This window comes from Palaemon carinicauda, chromosome 17 (genome assembly GCF_036898095.1).
Source record: "Palaemon carinicauda isolate YSFRI2023 chromosome 17, ASM3689809v2, whole genome shotgun sequence".
NCBI lineage: Eukaryota > Metazoa > Arthropoda > Malacostraca > Decapoda > Palaemonidae > Palaemon > Palaemon carinicauda.
The window spans coordinates 63,724,129-63,741,409 of NC_090741.1; the positions used below are offsets into that span (position 1 = coordinate 63,724,129).

The 17,281-nt window shown below is 38.3% G+C and overlaps 1 protein-coding gene across 3 annotated transcripts in view; it reads left to right on the forward strand.

The window, feature by feature from the left end:
* LOC137656828 (sodium- and chloride-dependent glycine transporter 1-like) overlaps nt 1-17,281 on the forward strand; it is a 206,079-nt gene that overhangs the window by 124,997 nt on the left and 63,801 nt on the right. For 2 of the 3 annotated variants that reach the window (XM_068391147.1, XM_068391150.1), the window contains exons 6-10: nt 6,931-7,187; nt 8,344-8,581; nt 9,412-9,637; nt 12,078-12,306; nt 14,307-14,419. The exons of the other annotated variant lie outside the window; for it this stretch is intronic. In XM_068391147.1, coding sequence (XP_068247248.1) covers nt 6,931-7,187; nt 8,344-8,581; nt 9,412-9,637; nt 12,078-12,306; nt 14,307-14,419 — 1,063 coding nt within the window. The remainder of the gene's footprint in view (nt 1-6,930; nt 7,188-8,343; nt 8,582-9,411; nt 9,638-12,077; nt 12,307-14,306; nt 14,420-17,281) is intronic. 3 annotated transcript variants of the gene reach the window in all.

Here is a 17,281-nt window from a genome sequence, read left to right on the forward strand (position 1 = left end):
ATTTAATATTGTAAGGGAGGTCACAGCAAACCGGCTGGGTAGGATACACAAATATATGTCTTTTATACTTCCTAGTCCAGTCGGTGTCATGCCGGCTGGACCCTGCCGTCAGATGCTTGCCACAACGGCAGCACACTGGCTGAACTACATTATATATAATTATACAGTAGCCAGTAATTTGCAATATAGTATATACTGCAAACAGAAAACTATAGTATGATTATACAGTAGTTAGTTTCTAGCACCTAGTAGGCTGACAGCCGGTGACCTGCCGGCAGCCAGCAAGCTGCCGACCGCGTCATATATATCTAGTTCGCCGCCGGCAGATCGCCGGCTGTCGGTGGACTTCCGGCAGCCGGCGAGCTGCCGGCCACCACCATAGCCGACAATACGTCGACTAAACTGTCCCTGGTGGTAGCCTTGCCGGCAATATGCCGGCTAGAACTACAGTATATGACTATACAGTAGCCAGTATATTTGCAATATAGATCATACTGCAAACAGAAAACTACAGTATATAATATACAGTAGCCTAATTTTTCCAACATACTCTGTGTTGTCATGCACAGCCTATTGTTGAGACCATATAAAGAAAGTAAGTTCTTTCTATACACTAATAAATGATCAATAATAACGATCCTCAATCGTAAACCGTCTGGGAGCTAGAATTAAGTTACACTTACCTATCCTCTCAGGATAGAAATCTTCCGATGGGCTTTCCAAAATAGAATGATCCATAGTTTTAATTTTGAGGGAGGTCACAGCAATTGGCTGGGCAGGAAACACATGTATGTGTCTTTCCTTTTTCATTTCTAGCTTATCTATCCTAGGCTATATGCAAAAAAAAAAAAATCTATCTTGGTTACCCTTGTATGGGCTTCTGCTGGGACCGTTCCTATATTGAAAGAATAGAATTCCTTCAAAACTATGATTAGAAATCAGTCATCCTTACCCCAGTGTTAAGAATATAAAGGGGCAGTGATTTGTACACTTCTCTACCCCTAGGGGTTAGAACCCTTTCATTGGAGTTCCCTTGATAGAGGAATCTCCTTATAGTTAATACTGAGGGGGAGGTAACAGCATTTGCTTGCAGGGGATACACAAGTATGTGTCTCCTACTATCCCTTTCTAGCTTACTATCCTATGCTATTTTAGTTAAAAGATGACTTTTACACATTGCTTATCAGTGAGACAATCAATTGTATACTCATTCGGCTTTCCTTTCTTTACAGGAGGAACCCCAGATGACATGTGTTGCAGTCTTCTGCAATATCAAGAGTAAGTGTTTTTACGGTCATAATTCATGCAGGCTTCATGCCTCCTGCAATATTATTTCCGAATCCCTACATTATTGGAACCCGCAGGTTTGCAATGTATGTCGGACCCTAATGTCAGAGGGTTTCGAGAATCCCAAGTCGATAGAGTCTAGGGATGCAGCTCGTAACAAACTACGCAACTAGGTGAGAGGCTTCCAGAAAATCTCTCCGGGACCATATCTACCTAATGATAGGATGCGTAACCTACTATTTCAGAAAGCAAATAAGGAAATAGTGGTGCCCCAGGCACCATTCACACCTCCCGGCGGCCAGATAGCCTTTGGGACGGAGGGCAGGAAGCCCCCACGGGAAGAGGGGGAGAATGTCGTGTTGGAATTGTTTCCGTCTGTGCCGGCTCTAGAGCCACTGACATTGACATCTTCACCTCCTACCCCTCTATTAGATGGAATGGACCAATTATGGGCCCAAGTGAAAGACCTAATAGAAAAATTTTGCAAACAAGACGAAAAGCAGGAAGCGAAATGCAAGATAGAGCTCTGTGAAGCTCCACTTGTCGCTCCCCAAGAGTCATACAAACGACCCATAGAACAAGACCTTTTGACATGCTCCAAAACCAATCCCTGGAGGTTTGCGGAGCTTATGCCGATTTTAAACGGCAAACTCTACATCTCGGAGAAGATGGGTGCTGTTCCTTTGGACAAAATCGAGTTTTGGCCAAGCTTTGACGCTTTCCCTAATTGTTTCATTCGACTGAAGCATGAACAAACGTCAAGAAAAGAAACGGAATCGAAGGAGGTCATGATTCTCAACCATGATAAGGCACAGGCTATCTTGTCAAGTAGCCTGAAAAAGGCATGTTACCGGTGTTAAAAGTATTCACGCTAGGTAACAGACACCCTTCCTTTCTTGCTCCTGCTTCAATTTCATTCCCCTTTATGTGGAAGGCATTTAAATCTGTTGCCAAGGCAGTGGAGGCAGGTAGACCATGTACTGCACTCGAGGAGTGCAAGCCTCTGTCACTAGCTTTCCCAAACAGGAAAAGGACTGGAAGGAAGTCCACTTAACCTTTTCAGTAGGAAGACTAGAGACAAAGGAGAGACTTGCAGCCTCCCTATCCCTACAAAACTACATAGAGTTGTGTTCAACCCACCAAAGTACCCCAGACATGCTCATGGTCTTGGCCAAAATGCATATGGCTACCTTAGTAAAAGACCTTTATGCCTTTATGAAGGCTAGGAGAACCTGTAGGGAGTTTGTGTTTTCTGCCACAAAAGTGAAACAGGAAACCAGGAAGCTAATATCTTCCAACATCTGGGGTAAAGACCTCTTTCCAGACGAGGTAGTTAGAAATGTGATTAAAAAAGCCACCACGGAGAACATAGGACTTCTCCAAAAGTGGGGCATCTTTTCAAAGAGAAAGTCTTCCACGGTCGTGGGTCCCCAACCTAAAAGGAAGACGGAAAAGTCTGTAAATATACCTCGGGCTGTTCAACAACATCCCACAGTTGCAGTGACTGCGGTGCCACAGGCAGGTGGTCGAATATATAAACCTACTGATCATTCGAAGCAGAGATGCTTCTGGTAGGAGGGAGGTTCCTTCAGGATCGCTGGACCTTCGATCCTTGGGTCCAAGGCCTAATCAAGATGGGACTAAGATGGGAGATAGACATGCCTCCACCATCATTTCCTCAACTCTCCCTACACTCCAAAACCCTCCTGGAAGAGTATACCTTAGAGATCTAGAGCATACAGGTGGTAAGGAAACTATAGTCCATCGAATTCCAGGGGAAGCTGTTTGGTGTTCACGAGAAGGACTCAAGAAAACTCAGAGTCATTCTGGACTTGTCGCCACTCAACAAGTTGAAATAAAACAGCAAGTCCAAAATGTTAATCCTTCTGAACATAAGGACCCTGTTTCAAAAAGGGTTGTTCGCAGTCTTGTCAGACCTGAAAGATGTCTATTGGCAACTTCCAGTCAGTCACCCCCTCCCCTCCTACCTAGGATTCAAGTTACAGAGGACAACGTAGATCTTAGGAAAGATACTTATCGGACTAGACACAGTCCTAAGTATCTTCACAGGATTAGCAGACACAGTCACGCAAAAAGCAAGCCTAGAAATGGTTCAGGCAACAATGTACTTGGACGAAAGGCTGGGGTGGGCAGCACCCGTAGTGGCTGGTCTATGAGCATCCAAGGAAGTGTTCGGGTTCCTGGAACATCGGGGATGCAACATAAGCCTCAAGAAGTCTCGATTCTCTCCAGCTCAAAGGCTTTAATGATTGAAAAACCATTGAAACCTGTGGTCACACCAACTCTCCTTTCACTTGGGGATGTAAAAAGAGGTCGCAGGGTCGGTCAAGAGACTCTGGTAATCAGTCAGGATTCCAAGACGCTAACAGGGAGGAGTTCTCAACTCTCTCCAGTTCGCAATAGTGACAGACCCAGTGCTAAGAGCACAGCTGAAAGATGCGTTAAGAGTCTGGAGAAGATACGCATCAAATGCTCGAAGAGATCTAAACAGACCGACATCGGTCCTTCCTTAATTGCTCCTCTAACAGGGGTCAAAGACCAAAAGTTCCAAGACCATGTTGGTCCTGTCATGAGTGGGGAAACTCTCTCCACCCAGATCAGACCTCCTAAGGCTGATCTGGGATACCAAAGCGATAATGAGACGTCAGAATCGACAATGCTAAAGAACGTCTCATACAGTCTAGGCGAAGTTGACCATCCCTTACCTAAAGGGATGACACCTGTCAGCAGTTCAAGCGTAATCGATCCACAATGTGACAGTGGATGCTCTACTCGGGCTCAAGCCGATAGAGTTAGAATGGTTCAGAGACGCAGACCTATTCTTCCCCAGATGGGAACAAGTCCCCGAGCTGCAGATTGACCTCTTCATCGCGAGCATCTTCAAGATACTAACTCGATTTGCAGCCCCATATGAGGATCCTCTTGTGGAGATCACAGCCGATCTCCGGCTGAAGGTCCTCAATATGCTGAGATCCTTCCAGGGAGGAGTGGCTCTGTTGGCTCCCAAGTAGCCCAAGAGAAATCTGTTCAAATTAGTGAAGGAACTGAAGCTGAGGCTGGCCCTAGTTCTGAACCCAGGACTATCTCAGAAGGTTCAGCAGTTAATTGCCTTCAATTTATCAGAGAACCCAAACCCTTCATTTCATGATTTTCTTGCCCTAGCAGTTAGGAAAAGATTTGCGATCTCAGAAAGCAATATAGAATTCTTAGAAGAATACAAGTCTAAGTCAACAAAAAGACAATATGAGTCTTCTTGGAAAAAGTGGGTTGCTTTTGTAAAAGCAAAAGGTCCTAAAGCAATTTCAATGAACTTCTGTCTGTCCTTCTTTGTCCACCTTCATAATCAAGGCCTGGCGGCAAACACGATAACTACGTGCAAGTCAGCCTTTACTAGACCTCTTCTATATGCCTTTCAAGTGGATCTAGTGAATGAAATCTTTAATAAGATTCCGAAGGCATGTGTAAGGCTTAGGCCTGTACCACCACCAAATCCCATCTTATGGTCTTTGGACAAGGTCCCACATTATGCCTCATCTGTGAACAATGAAGATTGTCTCCTGAAGGATCTATGAAGATTGTTCCCTGAAGGATCTAACACAAAAGGTTATTTTTCTGTTCGCTATAGCCTCCGGGGCTAGAGTTAGTGAAATAATGGCCCTATCTAGAGATGAGGGCCACATTCAGTTCACAGAAGCGGGAGAACTGAATCTCTTTCCTGATTCAACCTTTCTTGCTAAGTACGAGCTACCCACTAAGAGGTGGGGTCCCTGGAGAATCTGCCCTCTGAAGGAAGATGTCTCTCTATGCCCTGTAGAGTGTCTAAAGGTCTATCTTCGTAGAACTTCAGACTTCAGGGGAGGACAGCTCTTTAAAGGAGAAACCTCTGGATCAAACTTATCCCTAAAACAACTGAGGGCGAAGCTCACCTACTTTATTCGTAGAGCAGATCCTGACAGTACTCCTGCAGGTCATGATCCGAGAAAATTTGCTTCATCACTGAACTTTTTTCAGTATATGGACTTTGAGCGGCTTCGCTCATATACTGGATGGAAATCATCCAGAGTGTTCTACAAACACTATGCTAAGCAGGTCTATGAACTGAAGCATTATGTGGTGGCAGCAGGTAGTGTATTAAAACCTGTCGTCTAACTCTGCGATGAACAGTTAATGGACTGGGACTGTCACTTAAAGGGAGAAGGGGTCATCACTTTTAGTGTGACCTCCTTTTGAATGAGTGTTACCATGGTGACACTAACTCTGTTCAAAATCTCAGGTGTGGAATTATACAGATAGCACTAGTGCCATGTGTACGTAGTACACAGTATTAATAGAATAAAACAGGTACAGAAATTATGAAGAGAAATTTTATTATAAACATTTCTTCAGTCTGAGAGTGGCACTCACCATTTCTTCCCTTTCAAAAAGGAAATATAATTTCTGTATATGTTACATGTATAATTCCGTTATCATGCTACATTCGTTTTACTTGTTAATTCATTTAGTAATTTATTAGAAATAAATGTCTATTAGAATGCAATTGCGTCCTAATTCGCTTGACAATTGCATGTTTAAGAGGCCAGAGTTCTTTGACTTACTGATGTAAGTATTCTTCATATCAAAGTAGTCTTCATATCATTGTATGCTTACAAACAATGGATATAATGGACACTGATATTGGTTCAGCAATATATACAAACTATGAGACTGTTTTTATATTCAGTGTATACTTATGTTTGTTCATACAATATATGATAACCTTGAGGCCCCTTTTCTACCGTCTAGAATGACTCTTCCCTGTAGGGGGCAGGAAGCACTAACATTGTGTATGATTAGTGATGATGACGGATAACGGTAACGTCATTTGTCTCAAATGGTCCAAATGACCATAGAAATGCTGTCCCGAGGTTAAGGCACTGATGAAAATCCACAGATACATTAATGCTCTGGTATGCTTCCATCAGGACGACATGGCTTGAGCCCAAAAAACGGATTTGGAGCAAAGCGAAAAATCTATTTTTGGGTGAGATGGCCATGTCGTCCTGATGGACCCACCCTTCTTTTCTAAAAGAAAAGATCTTCACAGTATCCCTCCCGAAATACTGTATCTGTAGCACCATGCTCAATGCTACAAGGAATGTCCACCATCTTGGATATGGTGCTGTTGTGATACTCTGTAGTAGTATGGGAACTAGGGTAACCTTGATACGGCTCTCCTTCTAATTCTGCCACTTTCCCCCTCGAAGTGTAAACGCTATTCGGGGTGCAGATTGCTATGTGGCGTGTCAAGAATATGTCCCCTGATATTATGCGATATCCTTGAGAGAAAATTTAAGGATATTCGTGCCAGGAGTTAGAATTCTGGAGACCTAAAGGTAAAATTCTCTGGGAATATCACTGTACTATATATATCCCTTAGGAAGCTACTAATAGGAACTTCCATCAGGACAACATGGCCAACTCACCCAAAAATAGATTTTTCGCTTCGCTCAAAATCCGTTATATATACACACATATTTCTCCCCACTTTACTCCTCTTTCACATAAGCATTAAATTTTCAGGTCATTCTAAGGTCATACCATTGACATAAACACTTTGCCTCACCAGCATCATCATCACTACAGGCACGTTGTTCTCCGCACGTCAACAGAAAACATTACAGAAAATCGTTGGGATCTCAGAGGGAATATTATCGACCAGCCAACAGAAAACGGGGGTGATCTCGGAGCGGGTCCTATCCACGTAGAGATGGTTTTTGCCTTAGCAGCGGCTTGGTTCCTGATCTTCGTGTGTTTAGCTAAAGGAGTGAGGAACACGAGCAAGGTTTTGATCTTCACCGTGTTCTACCCGTATGTCATCATGGCCTTCATCAATGTTTGGAGTAGGTTTCCCTGGTTTGGTTTACTTGCATTTCAGTTGTGATTTGTCATTCATAAATTTGAGCTTTGATTTTGATGATTTCGATGATGATGATGATGATGATAATAATAATAATAGAGAGAGAGAGAGAGAGAGAGAGAGAGAGAGAGAGAGAGAGAGAGAGAGAGAGAGAAATATAAATATCAAAATTATTAAAATCATTATTATTATTGAAATTATTATTAATATCAGAATTATTAAAATTAGGATAATTATTGAAATTAATATTTTTAAAATCAATAAAATGACAATAATTATCAAAATTATGAAAATTATTACTATTATTGTAGATATTGATATTATTACTGTTATTGAAGTTATTAAAATTATTAAGATGTGTAACATTGATCAAAAAGTTGTTTTGAAGATGATTAGAGGTTTTTGTTACATGATACTCTAAACTTGCAAAAATGTCTACATAATGTTTACTTTCATTCAATGCCTTCAATCCTACTCTGTACTCTGAATGCTCATGTAACACTTGATGGCCTCTTCAGATTTTTGCACATCGATACAAGTTATTTTCTAACATAATTCGACTTCACCGCAGCCCTACTCTCTACCTGAAAACTTCCTGCAAGTTAATCAGACCTTATTACTAACATTAGATGAATTTTCTCTCAGCTGTTGACAATCCGACTTCACCTCAGCCCTACTCTACCTGAAAACCTCTTGCAAGTCTATCAGACCTTATTACTAACTTAAGATGAATGTTCTCGCATCTATTGACAATTTGACTTCACTTCAGCCCTACTCTCTACCTGAAAACTTCCTGCAAGTTAATCAGACCTTATAACTAACTTTAGATGAATTTTCTCTCACCTGTTGACAATTTGACTTTACCTCAGCCCTACTCTACCTGAAAACTTTCTGCAAGTCAATCAGACCTTATTACTAACTTTAGATGAATTTTCCCTCAGCTGTTGACAATTTGACTTTACCTCAGCCCTACTCAACCTGAAAACTTTCTGCAAGTCAATCAGACCTTATTACTAATTTAAGATTAATTTTCTCACAGCTATTGACCATTCGATTTCACCTCACCCCTACTTGCTACCTGAAAACTTCCTGCAAGTCAATCAGATCCTACTACTAAATTTAAATAAATTTTCTCTCAGGTGTTAGCAATTCGACTCCATCTCCTAAGGCCAATCACACTGATGGCAATAATAATAGTATTTCATTGCAACCCTGCTATCTACTTCAAAACTTTCTGGAAATCAATTGGACACATATTCAGGCGAATACAAGCGTGTGGATTGATGCCTCTGCACAGGTTATTTACTCCTTGGGTATTGCCCAGGGTGGTATTACAACAATTGCCTCTTACAATAAGATAAATCAGAACATTCTCAGGTAAGGAAATATATTTTTCTTGTGGTATATTCTTATGGTAAATTACATTTGGGTCCGTTTTACTGGAATTTCCATAAATTTTTCACGTTTGGGGTTTCTACAATAATTGACTTAAAGTTTGAGTTAAATTTATTGATTTTTTTTAAAAATAAAGTTGAGATAAATGTTACTGACGTAAAGACAGCAAATTACTTTTATGCCTTAAATTAGCTTTTAGTCTTTTCAATGTAATGGAATAATTCATTTTCTGAATTTAGATACACCTAAATATACAATGTTATGTAGTACAATAAAAAATCAAATAGAATAACTCTTACCTCTGATGTAATACATTTTCAAAGTGTTGGTTATATATCTACTGTGTTCATATGTGGCTATTGAATATACTGCACATTCTATCCCATCTCATAATTATTTGAAAATGTGAAAATCCCAAGGGGTAAACTTGAGACTGCAATGGAAACTTAACTTATGGCTAGTGCCATAAGTTTAAGTATAATATAGCACTGAATTATTGGCTTATGAAAAATTATCACAGATCTGCAAGCTCATGTACAAATTCTCTATAATTCGAGATGGTCTTTATTAAAGTTTTCTCTTTTGGAACATTATCAATTCATTTGCTTTTCCTATGAATTCATTAATGAAGTTTAACTGAAGTGCCTGAACCAAAGATAGTGAGAAAAACAATAATTTTTCTTGCATTTTCAATTCACATAATTTCTTCTTACTTCAACTGGAAATTAGTTTAATCTTGTGGTCAGACAAAAATCCCTTATTGTAGGAGTCTACAGATATCTCATGTCCATATCCATCTGTTTCTGTTACAGAGATACCATTATTGTATGCTTGCTTGATAGTTTTACATCTGTATACTGTGCGTACGTCGTCTCCAGCACTTTCGTTTGCATGTCAAAAGAGTTTCTGAAGAACAATGAAAACTCCCCATATCTGGTTTTCATCGTATTTCCTGCACTAGTCTCAGGAATAGGAAATGGGGGTCTCTGGTCCTTGCTCTTCTTCATTATGATTCTGGCCCTCGGATTTGATACCCAGGTAAGCTAAGATTTTGCAATAAGGTATAGGACATGATAATCAGCTAATTTACGATTTGACAATTAACTATGTGATTAGATAGCTAGGATTGCTATAGCATTTGGAAGTCAGAGTACTGGGTTAAGTTCAAGGTTTGCAGTTAGCAACGGGGTTTCATGGATAGGTAAAAGTTAAGGTCTTGGAATGAACTTTAGTATTTGATATTCATGTAAGTAAAAGTTTCCACATTAGCTATAGGATTTGCTAGTCAAGTGAAAAAAAAAAATATTCATACATGGGGGATTGCTAGCCATGTAAGTTAAGCTTTTTATGTAGCTATGGCATTTGAAAGTCTGGTAAATTAAGGTTTTATCATTGATTCAAGGATTATTTAGCCCGGTTAGAAAAGGTTTGACAATTATCCATGGGATTTTATAATTACATAACTGGTTTAAGTTAAGAAGATTTTGTAATTAGCTATAATCTCTGATGGCCAAGAAACTCGGGTGAGTTATTTTTTCGCAATTACCTGTGACATTTGAAGGGCAAGTAATAATTAAAATTTTGTCATTTGCTATAAAATTTGATAGTCAAGTACGATAAAGTTTTTCTATTAGCTGACATCTGTTTGCTTATATGTATATATATATATATATATATATATATATATATATATATATATGTATGTATGTATATATATGTATATATATATATGTATATATATATATATACATATATATGTATATATATATATATATATATATATATATATATATATATTCTATGGGCTTTGATATTGAGGCAAGTTAAGCTTAGCTATGGGATTTGTTAACCAAGTAAGCTAAGGCTCTATAATCCCTATGACAACAAATTACCCATTAAAGCTTCATGAACAAACACTATAATAACAACAATATACTGCCATTACCTTTCATTATCAGTCCTCTATTATTGCCACTATACATAAAATTATTATTTTTTTTCCTACATACCTCATGATGGTGGAAAGTTTATATTTCCTAAAGTATACTGTACATCATTACCTTTAATAAGGGTTCCTCTAATACATGTAATACATCTAACATCAATTTTGTCACTCCTGCCTAGCTCATGATAGTGGAAAGAAGTTTATATTTCTATATACATTAGGATTCATCTAAAGCATTTTATCTATCTAATACCAATTTAGGCACTTCTACCCAGCTCATGATGGTGGAAATGGTAACAACATTTTGTTCCGGAGCTACGACGCTGTCATAACCACAAGCTGTATCGTGTTAGTGGAAGGTTTATATCTTTATATTTAATAGTATTACTTTAATGCACCTCCTCCATTTGATAATGATCTTGAACTTCTACCCAACTCATGATGATGGAAACGGTAACCACGGCCCTGTTTGATGAATGCCGTATTTTCTGCCATCCCTATGTCAATCTCCCAGCCGCTAACTGTTTCCTACTAGTGGAAAGTCTACTTTTCGATATTTATTAGTATTACTTTAATGCACCTCCTCCATCTCTTAACAATTTTGACAATCCTACCCAGCTCATGATGGTGGAGACAATAACCACAGCCCTGTTCGACGAATGCCGCATTTTGTGCCAACACTATGTCATTCTCCCTGCCCCGAGCCATTTCCTGTTGGTGGGAAGTCTATATTTCTATATTTACTAGTATTACTTTAATGCATCTTCTCCATCTCTTAACAATTTTGACAATCCTACCCAGCTCATGATGGTGGAGACAATAACCACAGCCCTTTTCGACGAATGCAGCATTTTGTGCCTTCACGATGTTATTCTCCCAGCTGTGAGCTGTTTACTGTTAGTGGAAAGTATATATTTCTATATTTATTAGTATTACTTTAATGCATCTCCTCCATCTATTAACGATTTTGACACTCCTACCCAGCTCATAATGGTGGAAACGGTAACCACGGCCCTGTTTGATGAATGTCGCATTTTGTGCCATCACTATATCATTCTCCCAGCCGCTAGCTGTTTCCTATTAGTGGAAAATCTATTTTTCTATATTTATTAGTATTACTTTCATGCATCTCCTACATCACTTAACAATTTTGACAATCCTACCCAGCTCATAATGGTGGAGACAATAACCACGGCCCTGTTCAACGAATACCGCATTTTGTGCCTTCACTATGTCATTCTCCCAGCTGTGAGCTGTTTACTGTTAGTGGAAAGTCTATATTTCTATATTTATTAGTATTACTTTAATGCATCTCCTCCATCTATTAACGATTTTGACACTCCTACCCAGCTCATAATGGTGGAAACGGTAACCACGGCCCTGTTTGATGAATGTCGTATTTTGTGCCATCCCTATATCATTCTCCCAGCCGCTAGCTGTTTCCTATTAGTGGAAAGTCTATTTTTCTATATTTATTAGTGTTACTTTAAAGCATCTCCTCCATCTGATAAAGATTTTGACACTCCTTTCCAGCTCATGGGTGTGGAAACAGTAATGACGGCCCTGTTTGATGAATGGCACATTTTGCGCCAGCGTTACGTCGCTGTCATAGCCGCATGCTGTTTCCTGTTATTCCTCCTCGGAATCCCCATGACAATGAAGGGAGGGAAGGAGATTTTTGACATGCTTGACTCTTCCAGCACCAAGCACTCCCTCCTGCTGCTCTGTTTATTGGAAGTTGTCATTGTTGCTTACATCTACGGTAGGTTTTGTGAATTTTATATGGAGCGCATGCATTCTGTAATGTCCATTAAGAATCCAACTGCATTGCTCTCGGTCTTTTCATTTTACATTAATTTGTATAATGCACTCAATCGCACTTTCTATCTTCTCTAACTTAGTCCTACATCTATTCCCAGTCTCATATAAGAAATTCTAATAATTCATTTTACTATAAAATGTCATGGGCTACTGAAAGGTTAGCTTTTTATATGATAATAGCCAATTTCCTTTGACTGTAAATCCATCTTTCACTCTTAGATATCGCAAGGTCCCCAACAGGGAAAATAGCCCAGTGAGAAATGGAAATAAGGAAAAATAAAATATCTTAACAGTAACAACATTAAAATAAACATTTACTGCATAAACTATAAAAGCTTTAACAAAACAAGAGCAAGAGAAATAAAATAGAATAGTGTGCCCAAATATACCCTCAAGCAAGAAAACTCTAACCCAAGACAGTGGAAGACCATGGTACAGAGGCTATGGCACTACCCAAGACTAGTAGGAACAATGGTTTGATTTTGGAGTGCCCTTCTCCTAGAAGAGCTACTTACCATGGCTAAAGAGTCTCTTTCAATGATAGAATGTTTCTTAATTGATAGGTTTTGATATTCTTTGTCTAAAAGGCCATACATTTTGGTGTTATAATGTCAAATTTTCTAAAAGGCCAGGTTTCTCATTATTAAAATTTCTATTATAGACAAACCATTTTTCTTAATAACAGTTCTAAGTTCTACACAGAAAAAAATACCTTTTTGATAAATGTTCATTATTTATAAAAGAAAATAGCATTCCTGATAATGCAAAATGTTTACTTGTATGGCAGCTAGGCCCTATATTAGAAGAAAATCTTGAAACAATACAGGGTTCCTTTGTAGAAAGAAAATTCTAGCTTTCTTACTCTTTAAGGCCACTAAAGGAAGAGTAACTCTCTGAATAAGATATTTTACTCTGTTCTGCATACAATACTAATTTCTAAAATATCTTTACTCGATATAAGATAGTAAAGGTAGTAGGTTGGCCATGGCACCAGCCACCCGTTGAGATACTACCACTAGAGAGTTATTGGGTAATTTGACTGGCTAGACAGTACTACATTAGGTTCCTCTCTCTGGTTACGGTTCCTTTTTCCTTAGCCTAAACATACACCGAATAGTCTGGCCTTTTCTTTCCGAAGTCTCCTTTGTCCTCATACACCTTACAACACTGAGATTACCAAACAATTCCTTTTCGGTCAAGGGGTTAACTACTGCACTTAAGTTGTTAAGTGGTTACTTTCCTCTTGGTAAGGGAAGAAGAGACTCTTTACCTATGGTAAGCTCTTCAAGGAGAAGAACACTACAAAATCAAACCAATGTTCTCTAGTCTTGGGTAGTGCCATAGCCTCTGTACCATGGTCTTCCAATGTCTTGGGTTAGAGTTCACTTGTTTGAGGGTACACTCGGGCGTACTATTCTTTATATTTTTCCTCCTCTTGTTATTCTGAAGTTTTTAAAGTTTATATATGAAAGATTTATTTCAATGTTGTTACTGTTCTTGAAATATTTTATTTTAATTGTTTATTGCGTCTCTTGTAGCTTATTTATTTCCTTTCCTCACGGAGCTACTTTCCCTGTTGAAGCCCTTGGGCTTACAGCATCTTACTTTTCCAACTAGGGTTGTAGCTTAGGAAGCAATAATAATAATAATAATAATAATAATAATAATAATAATAAATATTGACAGAGATGTTAATACAATCCCACATTGCGCTTCAACATATCATACTTTTATTCTCAAAATATGGTTATTATGTTGACGGTAAGAAAGCATTAATTATATAGCAAATAGTTTTATTAAAATATTTTACTAATTTTGAATATCTTTATAAAGTAATCATCAAAATTATTTAGAATTTCACAAAATATTTTCACATTTAGCACGAAAGCCAAAATGAAGTTTCACATACATCCTCATTACCACCTCATTCTGAAATTTCAGGTTACAAGAAATTTATCAAGATTATCAAGGCAGAACTGAAGGTGTGGGTACCAGCTCCACTATATTACTTCTGGGGCCTTACTTGGTTATGCCTCACACCTCTGTCTCTTTTGGTAAGAAAACAGGAAATTGTTGCACTAAACTAACTTTAAAACCATAATTAGAAACCATAATGTACCTTTATATAAATAAAATTGTGATTAAATCACACTCTCCATTACGTTTACTACTACAGAGGTTCCTCAACAAACACAAATACTGCTAAGATTATAAATCTTAGATATTGTATCAAAAGTTTGTCTACTGATAAAGAAATATTGTAATAAAACAATATTATATCATTTAATACAGTAAGCAAAACAATATTTGCAATGACCTGATATTTATTTCATATGAAACAGGGGCTATTTGTTGACTTTCACAGCTGAAAATCGTAGGCCTGGTAGTCCGGTCAGGCCTACCCTAGGCTAAAATTTAACAAAATTTGACTTACAAAAGATTCGACTTCAAACAATTCGACTTACGAACAGTTTGTAAACTGAGGAGCTTCTGTACTTGACTTTCCAAACTATTTTCTACCAAGGTTAGCTACCTAACTGCCATCATTCATCTTTCACCCACCTCTCCTACCAGCTAAAGAAAAAAGTACATTGCCTTTATGAATTCTAATCCCCTCATATAACGGACTTTGACATAGGAAAAACCATAGCTTGTTATCAACATGTCCCTGATTTATACACGATATCTCCGAAGCTTGTCGCGGCTATAATCGGCCCTTATTTGGTTATGCCCAGCCCTTGGAATTTCCCGCCTTCGTAGCACCACCTGTAGGCCACTTGAACAGTGGCGTGACGTCATACCAGGAACACCTGATTTCACTGGCAATGGCGGACACATTGGAAACTCCAAGCGATACTGAAGAAATTAGCTTTGATTTCACCAATACAGATGACGAAAATGACCCACAATTAAAAATTTTGACAGCTGAATGTCCGGGCAGTATTCAGCCTTATAGATTTGAGACAGAGCGCTCATCTTCAGAAGAAAATGAGGAAAGTTCCGACGAGGGCAGCAACAGAGAAGACACCGAGGATAGAATCTTGAGAAATAAAATTGGTCATTAAAAATAACAGAATGGGTCCTTAGCGATTGTTAAAAAAGCAGAGGAAGGAAGATAAGACGATGGTTGTCGAACTAAGGAAGTTTGCAGGTGTGGACTGGCACAGAAAAACTATATACAGACGCAAGTAGGAGGATATGTCTGAGGACATTATTCTGCAGTGAACTAGTAACGGCTGATGATGATGATGGCGATGATATATATATATATATATATATATATATATATATATATATATATATATATATATATATATATATATATATACATATATGTATATATAAATATATATATATATATATATACGTATTTATATAAATATGTATATATATATGAGTGTGTGTATGTATATATCTATATAAATATATATATATATATATATATGTGTGTGTGTATGTAAATTTAAATATATATATATATATATATATATATATATATATATGTGTGTGTGTGTGTGTGTATATAAATATATATGTATATCTATATATTTATATCTATATAAATATATATATATACATATAAATATATACATATATATATATGTGTATATATAAATATATTTATATATATAAATATATATATGTATTACTATATATTTGTATGTATATAAATATATATACATATATATGTATATATATATAAATATATGTATACATATAAATATATATAGGTATATCTATATATCTATATGTATATAAATATATATATACGAATATATGTATACATATATATGTATAATGTATATACATAAACAACCCCGGTAAACAGGTAAACACGCCGGCCACCATGCATCTCACACGGCAAGTTCCTGGTATGACGTCAGCATAACATGACATAGTTAACGGCTGGCTGACTAAATTTGGCTGTGGCGCGCCAACTTTAAGAACTTGCAGCTGGCGCATGAGGCTGCTGAGACAGATGGCAATGGGTGGGTCTTGAATTACACACCAAACCCGACATTTTGACATATGATAGAACCTGATTGCTGATATTACTGCAGGACGTGAGTCTCAAGTTCTGTGTCACTGCTTGTTGCTAACGTCAGTTGCAGTCCCGAGAACAATCCCATAACCTCTTTCGGACTGATGTATTGATGCTTTACTTAGGAACATTAAAAGTATGATAAGAGTGTCACGACTGAGATGGTGTGGGCACGTGTTGAGGATGGATGGTGGGGAGGGAGTGAGGAGGACTTGGGTGGAACCTGTTAGGAGGAGAAGATCGAGAGGGAGGCAGAGAATTAGATAGCGAGATAAGGTGAAGGATGATATGGAGAAAAGAGGTTTGGTGGAGGAGGATGCCTTTGATCGAATACATTGCAGAAAGCATATCAGGCAACCGACCCCCTCAAAGGTTTAAAGGTTTAATGGTCACTCATGAATGGCAGAGGCAAGGGACAGTGACAGTGCCCTATCAAACAGAGCAATGCCCTAGAGACTGACCATATATACATATGATTAGCGCCAAAGCCCCCTCTCCACCCAAGCTAGGACCAAGGTGGGCGAGGGAATGGCTGATGGTGACTCAGCAGATGGACCTATTTGCTCTCCCAAACCCCCAACCTTAGCTTACAAGGATGGTGAGGCTGCAGCAACCAAAGGAACTAACGAGTTTAAGCGGGACTCGAACCCCTCAGTCTGGCGTTCACCAGTCAGGGACGTTAACACATCAGCCACCACAACCCTAATCATTGAACTAGAGTCCCCTCGCTTAGTTGTTTCATAGCACTATGTGGCAACGTAGTTGTTAGGTTCTACCAGAGAGGCGAGGTGAATTCATCTAGCTTTTATTTAACAGATAATGAGCTTATATATAAGACCTTGCAAGAAAAAATACCACGAAATTCAGACAAACT